General features: G+C 52.0%; 1 protein-coding gene across 1 annotated transcript; it reads right to left on the bottom strand.

Annotated features, from left to right (window-relative positions):
- Positions 1-306: 306 nt before the first annotated feature.
- On the bottom strand, positions 307-8758 carry CIROP (ciliated left-right organizer metallopeptidase). Its single transcript, XM_070798044.1, is given in 14 exon segments — positions 307-410; positions 413-491; positions 527-578; positions 580-669; positions 787-851; positions 1055-1083; positions 1086-1173; positions 1581-1624; positions 1627-1724; positions 2187-2257; positions 2328-2425; positions 2529-2746; positions 2748-2790; positions 8677-8758. Coding segments are annotated over 14 exon segments (1161 nt in total).
- Positions 8759-9725: the final 967 nt, after the last annotated feature.

Genomic DNA, 9725 nt, shown 5'->3' with positions numbered 1-9725 from the left:
TTTTTTTTTCAAAAATTTACTGATCTAACCTTTTGATTGTAGTAGGTATTCGTTGCTACACAGCTTTCTCTAGTTGCAGCAAGCGGGAGCTACTCTCTAGTTGCTGTGCTCAGGCTTCACACTGTGGTGGCTTCTCTTCTTTCGAAGCGCAGGCTCTAGGCACACTGGCTTCAGTAGCTGTGGCTTGCAGGCTCTATAGAGTTTTGGTTCAGTAGTTGTGGAGCACTGGCTTAGTTGCTCTGTGCCATGTGGGATCTTCCTGTCCTAGGGTTTGAACCAGTCTCCCTTGCATTGGAACGTGGATTCTTAACCACTGGACCACCAGGGAACCCTCAGCCTGAGTCTTTGAAGGCAGCAAGTGATTGAGTCAAGCCTAGGACATTGGGTGCTGTCATAGGTAGCAGTCATTTACAGTCCTGGAATAGTCGGACCTCCCAGTGTAAAGACAAAGGGCCCCACGGGAGGAGGTAGCACTTGACTGCTCCCTCTTCCTTCCATGACCCTAAGCTGTTCTTATTCTCACCGCTTCTTCCAAGGAAGCACCCAGTGAGCTTCCTACAGTTCCAAGTGCTTGGCCAGGCTGTGGTGGAAAGCAGCTGTCCCTACTCATCTCGCCTTGTCACTTGCTTTGTAGAACAGTTCTCTCTAAGATTGAAAGGAGAGATGGTACATGAGAGGGAAACTTCAGAAGGGTGAGGGAGAGTTGGAAGGAAGGGGCTGGTGAGATATCAGTGATTCCCTCTGGCTGACGTGGTGGGGGGACCTTGCCCTCATTCAGACAGTCCCTCCTTCCATGTCTCAAGGAGCCATCTAGAGAAACCCAGGGCATGGAGCAGTTCACAGAGTGTGGCCTGAGGACACATCAGGCAAAGTGAAGGGACTGCAGCAGGATGGACCCACACTCTCACCCCTCTGCCCAATAGGGTCTTCCTAGAGCTTGAGAGGCACCTTCTGTTCCACCCTGAGGAGGTCCTTCCACTTCATGGGAAGCTGAGTGACCTGAGCCCCCTCCCTCAGCCTGTCTGCTTCTTCCTGTTCATCATGCAGCAGTCACCATGACCACGACACTGTGGCTGAGGCTGGAAAATGCAGGGTGCAGTAGACAGTGGTATCAGCAAGGGGCCTGTCTTCTTAGTCCAGCTGGCAGCAGGCAGTGGGGGCTCTGATAGATGAATATTCATGGGCCAGGTCAGGTGGGGGCAGAAAGGAGGGGACTAGGGTAATGCAGAGCTGTCCCTGAAAATGGAGGCCTAGGAAACTTGGCAGAGGTGGTGCTAAGGGATGGTGTGGGAGGTTTTCAGTGCCCATCCAAACTTCATCAGCATGCCCCCAAGTTACCCCAAATAAGCATGATTTTTTTTTTTGGCTGTACCATGCAACTCCTGGGATTTTAGTTCTTCCACCAGGGATTGAACCCAGGCCCTCAGCAGTGAAAGCACAGAGGTCTAACCACTGAATCACCAGGGAATTCCTCCAATTAAGCACAATTTAATGAAAACGGCTTGTATGCTCCCTTTCTTTCCCATGACATCTAAGATTGAGATGCAGAGCCAAGAAAAGGGATTTGATTTGATCCTCCCCTCTTGGTGGCACTTGGAAGTGTGGGCAACCCACACATACAGGAGAAATCAGTGTTTTGGATCCTTGGCCCCCCTTTCTGGATAGGTCAGCAGTGGGGTTCCTGCCCTAATCACAAGGCATAACCATGGAGATGGGCGTCAGGGGTATAGTAGGGAGTGAAATGTCTCATCTAGCTTAGCGGTTGGGCTCGGGAGAGGATGACAGGAAGCTGGGTACCAGGATAGGAGCCAGAGGTGGAGCAGTTCAGTCTCTAGTCTGATGAACTGAATGTCGTCTAGGCAGATGGTTAGAACAGGGAGTCTTCCCCCCAACTCCCCACCAGTCTCTGATTTAATAAATTGCCAGAGGAGAGGGGCTCAGGAATCTGCCCTGGTAGGAAGCGCATTAAGTAATTCTGATGCTGGTGGTGTGGAGAGGTCTAGATAGGCTGCTGCTGCTAAGTCGCTTCAGTCGTGTCCGACTCTGTGAAACCCCATAGACGGCAGTCCACCAGGCTCCTCCATCCATGGGATTTTCCAGGCAAGAGTACTGGAGTGGGGTGCCATTGCCTTCTCCGCTAGATAGTCTAGAGGTCTTTAGTTCCCCAAATCTGAGAAATCATTTTCACCTTCACCTCCAAGCAAGTCTCTCCTTCATATCCTGGTTTCAAGAGGCTGTGCCTGACAAGAATGAACAGCTGTAGGTGAGCTGGAGACATTTCTGGGTGTTCCTGAAGCAGTACTGTATATACTGTCAATCACATGAACTTAACTGTGGTAGTTTGGGGTGTGTGGGTCTCCCCAGACAGCATGGCAGTATTGTGCAGGGTTTGGCTTCAGAAGCAGGGGTCCTTGCCTTATAGGGACTTAGCAAGATGGGCAGTTTTACCTCCACATCCTAGACATCCCGTTCCTTTTCTGTGTGGTCTCCCTGCCATACCCTTCTCTGCCCCTTTAGTCTTCCTGTGCTCTTCAGCTTTCTCTCTCCAGCCTCTGTCCTTGCTGCCAGGGCTCAGGATTCCCCTCTCACCTCATCTCCTTCAGGATTCCAAGCTCCCTCTGATACAGGATCTCCACCATGGCAGGTTTGGGTTTGGAGGGGTTGAGGATCCTGGGGACCAGGGAAGGTGAGGGAGGATGAACATAAGTTTGGGGGAAGTTGGGAGAAAGGAGGCCCGAGAAGGCTCAGACTTCTGTGTCTCATCATGTAGACACCTGCCTGAGGCAGCCCCTCAGGAGGAGTAGACTCCCAGGAGGAGCAGGCCCTAGGAGGAGTAGCCCATGGAGGAGTAGCCCCCCAGGAGGAGTAGCTCCTCAGAAGGAGACGCCCCCTAGGAGGAGCAGTTCCCAGGAGGAGTAGATCCCCAAGAGGAGCAGCTCCCAGGAGGAGTAGATCCCCAGGAGGAGCAGCTCCCAGGAGGAGTAGATCCCCAGGAGGAGCAGTGGCAGCAGCCACATCTTATAAACGTCTCTCCATAGCCTGCTCTGGATCTAGCCTTCTGTTCCCTTCTTCCCTGCCTCACTTACATCTGGCTTTCTTCTCTTTACCATCTCAAAATCCCCTCCACCAAGCTTGAGTTATTTTTTTTTTTCAAGATTTGAGTGTTGTTGACTAAGTCTGTAATTACTGCTAGGAGATCCAATGTGAACTACAAGGGCCAAGCAGCAGCCCCCACCCTTCCCCGCTGGGGTTCCAGAAGCAGAGCTGGAGTGGAGCAGTGTTAATTCCTGAGGCCTCAACTGACCTTTCCAAAGAGAAGCCTACTTCCTAATTCTCTCCTAACCCTCTTTCATCTCAGCCTAAGTTCCTGTCATTCTGAGTGAACAACCTTGAAACCTCAGAAACAAAAAACTGGGATTACTATAATGGTGTATATGGGGTGGGGGGAGGGGCATTCTTTGCTCCATAGATGCTTGCCTGTTTCATTGGAGTTGGACAAACAAGGCTCCTGCACTCCACTAGCTCCCAGGTCAGTACAGGGTGAACTCTAAGCTGTAGGACTTAGGCATCTCCTCCACCTATGTAGAGCGCATGGTGCTTGCCATTTAAACACATGTAGGTTGACTAACATCACCTATGAGAGGCTGTTGTGTTAGCTTTGTGAGGCTTCATAGAAGCTGCTTAGAGGCCTGCCCAGAGGAAAAGTAAACTCTCAAAAAACACTAATAGATGTTCAAAGATGTTCAACATGTATTAGAGGGCATATTTAGAGGACTTCAGTTCTTCCTTTGAGACACACCTAGTCTTTTTTCTCCAAATGTCAGAAATCTTGTTTTTGTTTCCCCCCTCTCCCACCACCCTGGCCTGGCTGGCCCAGTCTGGGGAAAATCCTCAGGGTCAGGGCTTGTGGAAGGGTTCAAGGTCTCTGCAGCTCTGGAGGTTTTCTGGGCTCTGGCTGCCACAGCTCCTAAAGCTTTGCTGCCCCCTTCTGGCCTTACTGGGATAGGGCGTGCCCTCTCCAGGGAAGGGGTTCATCCTGACTTCTCATAAGCTTGCACAACTTCAGACATTCTAACACAAGCCGCACAGGAAACACGTCATATTCCTTTGGCTGGAATAACTTCATCCTGCCTTTGCTTGGCAAATCCTTCCTCATCTTTCAAGATCCAGCTGAGAGGTTTATTTGCCTGTTGAGACTTTTCTTTAGTTCCCCAGGCAGTGTTAGTTTGCATATCCTCTATTCTCCAAGGGCATTTCCTTCGCATCTTTGAAGTAGTGCTTATTATTATATTCTCCTGACATTTCTTTTTGTGCTTGTTTCCCTATCAGACTGTGGGTAGGGGCTGAGGCTGATTCATCTCTGCATCTCAGAAGAAATATGAAGTAGGTGCGGAGGGATAATGGAGGTGAGAAAATGGAGGGTGTGTGCATGCTTGGTTATTCAGTCATGTCCGAATCTTTGTGACCCCATGGACATAGCCTGCCAGGCACCTCTGTCCATGGGATTTTTTCAGGCAAGAATACTGGAGTGGGTTGCCACCTCCTTTTCCAGGGGATCTTTGACCCAGGAATCGAACCCATGTCTCCTGTTGTCTTCCGCATTGCAAGTGGATTCTTTACCTGCTGAGCCATTGGGTTGAGCCACTGGGGAAGCCCAAGATGGAGGAAGGAAAGTGTAATGAAGCAAGGAGAGGAGGAGGGCAACAATCCTGTGATTGACACTTCCTTTGTGCCCAGACATTGTTTCAAGCACTTTAGACTCAGGTAATCCTTTTGACAACCTTATGAGGTAGCTGTTATTATTACCCCATTTTTACAACCGAGGCAACATGGGTAGGTGGTATCCATGGGATTTGAATCCATGTATTTAGGCTCCTCAGCACAGGCTTTAATCCACCATGTAGTAGCTTTTCAGGTGCCCAGTGTGGAGGAGAAATAAAGTGCTGAAAGGAAGAGGATGAGAAAGATAAGGGTGCAGAAAGAGAAAGGGGTAAGGAGAGGATGAAAGTGTTGAGACAGGATGGAGTTGGAGAGGATGAGGATGGAGATGAGAAAGAGGGCATGGAGGTGGGAAACTGGATGGGAAGGGACATTAATGGAGGGTGGAGGTGGGATGTGGGTCATGGGTTGTGGACAGAAAGTGAGGTTGAGCACAGAAGTCATCCTAGGTAGTGTCATCCAGCTGGGCGCTCCGTCCAGTGCGGTCACCTCTCAGTTCCTGAATCCTCTCATCTTAACATGCCTCTCCATCCACCTTAGCAAGCCCTCCCCACTCCCACCCAGGGTCAGACCCAGGGTCAGACCCAGGCCTTATCACTAGAAACTGCAGTACCTATGAAATAACTGAATCAAACATCCCACTCTCTGATATGATCTCCTTTCCTTATGGTTTGTTTGCTCAAGCCGGCTTACTGCCGCTGTTCTAAAGCTCACTGAAGAACCATGGCCCTTCTTGTCTCTTCACCTCTTCTTATTCGCCTTAGGTTCCAGATTCAAAACAAAATCCCTCCCCTTCCCTGTCTGTCCCATCCATCCTGCCTCCCTGGGTGAGCCCCATGACCAGATGAACCCAACATCTGTCTTGTCCACACTTGCTCCCAAGTAAGTAAGGACCCCTGAAGGAAGTCCCTCCAGAGGACAGACTATTGTCACCTAAAATTGTCATCATTGACTTCAACTGGCCACTCCCAAGATCAGAGATCTCAGCTCCCGCTTCCACTGTCAGCAAATGGGATTTTACACCTTTAAGCCTCTTCCTTGAAGCTTCCTACTAAGTCACTTGCAATCACCTCTTCTTTCATAGTGAAGACAGAAGCGCTGAGAGGGGAACAACCTCGGCGGACTCCAGACCTGTTTGGGTCTGTGTCTGCTGCTGTGTTTCTCCTCTTTGACCTTAGGAGAGAGGAAATGTCTTCTTCCTTTGGAAGGTGGTTCCTCCCCGGGATGCTCTGCATCCCGTCAGAGCGAGATCTGGCCTCAGCTCTTCTCTGACCTCACCTCTCCCCATCAGTCTAGTCTGTTTCCAACCCCAGCGTCTGCCAGTGAGTGGGAAGGTCCTGCTTGGGGAGCTCCTGCCTCTGCTGGGAGCCCTCAGGTTTGGCCACAGTGATTCCTACTCACCTTTGAGGTGTCTGCTTACATGTTACTTCCTCCAAAAGCCTTTCCTGACCCTCACTTTTAAATCAGATTCTCTTATAAGCATCTGTCACAATCACACTTTATTTCTGTCCCATAGCACTGCCTGCAATTTAGAACCATCTATTTATTGGTGGGGGTATGTTTGTCTGTCCCCTTTGTGAATCTGTAAACCCCACAAGAGCAGGGACTGTCCTTGCTGATCCTATAGTTCCTAAAACAAGCAAAATGCCCAGAGGGTTGTAAGTATTGTTTGAGCAAATGAATGAATGAGAGTGCTGAGAGAGAAGGGAGGTGGGAAGGTAGATGGAGAGTGAGGGGAAAGGATGGTGATGAGGACAGGGTGCAAAAGTGAGGCTGGGGATGAAGGGGAGAAGAGGAGGGAGAGGACAGGCAGAAGGGGTCCTCATACTGGGTGTGGTTAAGGCTTCCAGACCCTGAGTAGGCTTCCCTGGAGCTCTGTCTCTTGGCCCTGCTGCCTGTAAGGTTTGAAGGCAGAGCCAGTGGGCGGGACTAGACTTTATCTTGGGGCGCAGCCCTAACCTCAGATGGTGACAGAGCTGGAGCCAGCAGGGGTTTTGCAAACCGTCCCGATTGCAGCAGGCCAGCAGTCTCACTCGGGACGGCGGGTGGGGCCTGGGCTTATCTCCCGAGCGCAGTCCTAACCTCAGATGGTGACAAAGCGGGAGCTACAGGCGTTTTGCAAACCGTCCCGATTGCAGCAGGGCTGGATGGTCTGGCCAGGGCGCCAGTGCTAGGTGTGGGGAGCAATCGGGTTCTGGACAGTTTGGGGCTTCAGCGTGAAGCTTGGCTTGTGGGGTGTGGGGATCCATGCTATGTACGGCTTGCCTCCACCTAACTCAGATCTGGGTTTCTGAAAGAGAAGGGGAGGTTCCAGCTCTGCATGGGGAGTCTCTCCCTAGTAGGAAGACTTCCTTCTCCCAAGTCCTCGAACTCTTCTGTTGCTCCATGAAGTCAGAATTGATGGCCAGGTGCAGCCATTTTCCTCTGAAAATACCCATCATTTCCCATGAGGTAGCCTCAGGGAGTTTCTGATGTGCCTCCTCAGTGAACTTCTCATTGGTGCTTTTCTGGGGCCAAGCCAGGTCTGCTTATGGGGGCAGCTGACAGGCCAGCCTGGAGTCCTGTCCAGGTTGGATCCTTCCCATTGGGGACCAGCCCCAGCTGAGTCCTGAAAGGAAAGATCTGCCCACTGGTGGTGACAGGAAGTGACCGTCCCGGAGGAGTGCACAGGCCCTGGCTACTGTTGCCTCAGCATCTCGCATATGGCCCCCTCCATCCCATGGTCCCCTCACTGGCTTGGGGCAGGGTAGGATAGGGGGTGGAGGTGAAGAGGCCCCTTTCTACCCCCACAACCCCAACCGGGATCTTGCAACACTGGGATGGGGGCCCTGGGGGCCCGGGCATGTGGCAATCCGTGGGGGGTGGGGTGGGGAGGTGTGCACCAAGCAGGGGGAGCAGCTTTCACAAGCAGCTGCCACCGCCACCTCGGACTGACCTTGGCAGGCTCACCTTGGACAACTTCCTCCCTCTTGGTGGTATGTCCAACATCCTCCCTTCTCCCCCTTCCCTGGGGCCGATCTGGGCTGTCAACTTAGGACTCTTACACTGGTCCCAGTTTTGCTCATGAAGGAAAAGTGGGCCAAAGTGTGGATTGTAAAGCCGAGGGAACACAAGTGTGTGCGCTTTGGACCTTGATTTGCTGGTTTTCAAAGTTCCCATGCCCTTGTCCCAGGACCTTGTACCTTCCCCAGGCAAGGGTGAGACTAACCACCCTTCCCGGGGGTGCCTTCTTTCTGCCACCTCTGGATGCAGGCATCTCTGCGGCAGGGTGGTGGGGGAAGAGGGGCTCGGGGTGCAGGGAGCCTGCTGCTTCAGAGAGGATGAAGACTGTCCTGGAGGGAGGGCGGTGCAGTTCTGGCCTACTCTTCTTCCACGTTTCCATTCAGTCAGCCTCACCAGCTCTCCTTGCTTCTTCTGGACCAGGACACCTCACAGCCTTGGCCTTTGCTCTCCCCCTGCTCCCCTCCCCCCCAGTTTAGCACATCTGCCTCCTCTAGCACATTTTTAAGGTTTCAACTTCAGTGTTACCTTCTGCTGTGTTACCTGCTGCAGGAGTGGTAAGCTCCAGCAGCAGCAGAGAGCCATAACCCTCCCAGGCTGTGAGGCAGCTGCAGAGTCCTTGTCCTGTCCCCAGGCATTAGGGGCTAAGTACCTGACTTCACTCTCCTGCGACCCACAATCTCCTGCACTGCCTGAACACAACAGGTGGAGGAATTATTCAGCTAAGAGTTGGACTTATCTTGGTCACTACAGTGTCCTCAGAAACTTGCAAGGGCCTGGTATGAGAAAGATGCTCAACAAATACTTCTGGAATAATTTACCAAACCAGTTGAAAAACCTCATTCCGAAAGTGTGACTTCCGGCTACCTGTCTTCTCTCCGGGATACGATCTGTCACAGAGGATTGCAGTGTGCTCACCACTCTGCGTCAGGCAGGGCCCAGGTACGCTTCTCTCACCTGGGGCTGTGGCTCTCCTCCAGACCCCGTGGCAGGCACCCGCCCCGGGGAGCCCCGGGTGCTGGGGGCTGGGAGGAGACATGATTCAGAACTGTGGGAAAGAAATTGGACAGATACTGAAGCAACCCAGGTCCCATCACCCAGAGCCTTGAACATCAGTCCAGGGGCAGTGGTCTTGAGCTGAGAGGAGGAAATCCGGAGGTTGAGTCACTTACCATGCTCTGTACTAACCCCCCTTATGCAACCCATCCCCCTGGGCTGAAAGGAAGGTGTGGGATTCTTCCAGGCATCCACTGAGATGGGTGCCTCCTTCTTCCCAACTCAGGTAGAATAAACCATCTAGTGAGGTTCAGATCTGTCTGTCCAAACCGGACCTGGGGCTGGGGGATCCAGGGCACAGATGTAGGGGAGATGGTGCCTGAGAAGCACGGAGGCAAAGGCAGGAAAGAGACTGAGTCCTGGGTGAGGTAGGCACAGTGCACAGATGTCTGCAATGTGGAGGCTCTGACCCGGGGATGTGGAGGTAGGGGGGAGAGAGAGGACTAGGAAGATCTATACCCCAGATTCCCTCTCTGAAGGTTATTCCTTGATGTCTAGCACTGCTATCTCAGCAGTGGCCTGTAAGTCATTGGTGACCTAGGAGAGACTGTAACCAGCCTGTATAATCTCTCATGTCTCTGATTCTATCCGACAATCCTTGATTACTGACTGAACGGGACCCTTGTGCCCTGCACTGTTCCATATACCTCCAAGGGGAAGGTGTGAGTGCAAAGTAGAGAGACAGGTGCATGTATGGACCCAGCAAAGGGCCTGGGTGAGCTTCCGGAGAATGCCTCTTATCCCTCCGGCCCTCAACTATCTATCAAATGTGGCTCACACTATCTTCTTGTCTGAGGGCAAAGCCTACCAGATGATCTCTTGAGGTTGCTTCCAGCCCCTTTGAGATCTGTGATTTTATGGAGCTAATTTTGGCTCTGCCCCTAACCTATCTCATGACTCTATGAGTGAGTCCCTTCCCTCTCTGAAGCCTCGGTTTCCTCACCTGCAGA

The sequence above is a fragment of the Bos indicus genome, chromosome 10, assembly GCF_029378745.1.
Source record: "Bos indicus isolate NIAB-ARS_2022 breed Sahiwal x Tharparkar chromosome 10, NIAB-ARS_B.indTharparkar_mat_pri_1.0, whole genome shotgun sequence".
NCBI lineage: Eukaryota > Metazoa > Chordata > Mammalia > Artiodactyla > Bovidae > Bos > Bos indicus.
This window is presented reverse-complemented; position numbering and strand designations above follow the sequence as displayed.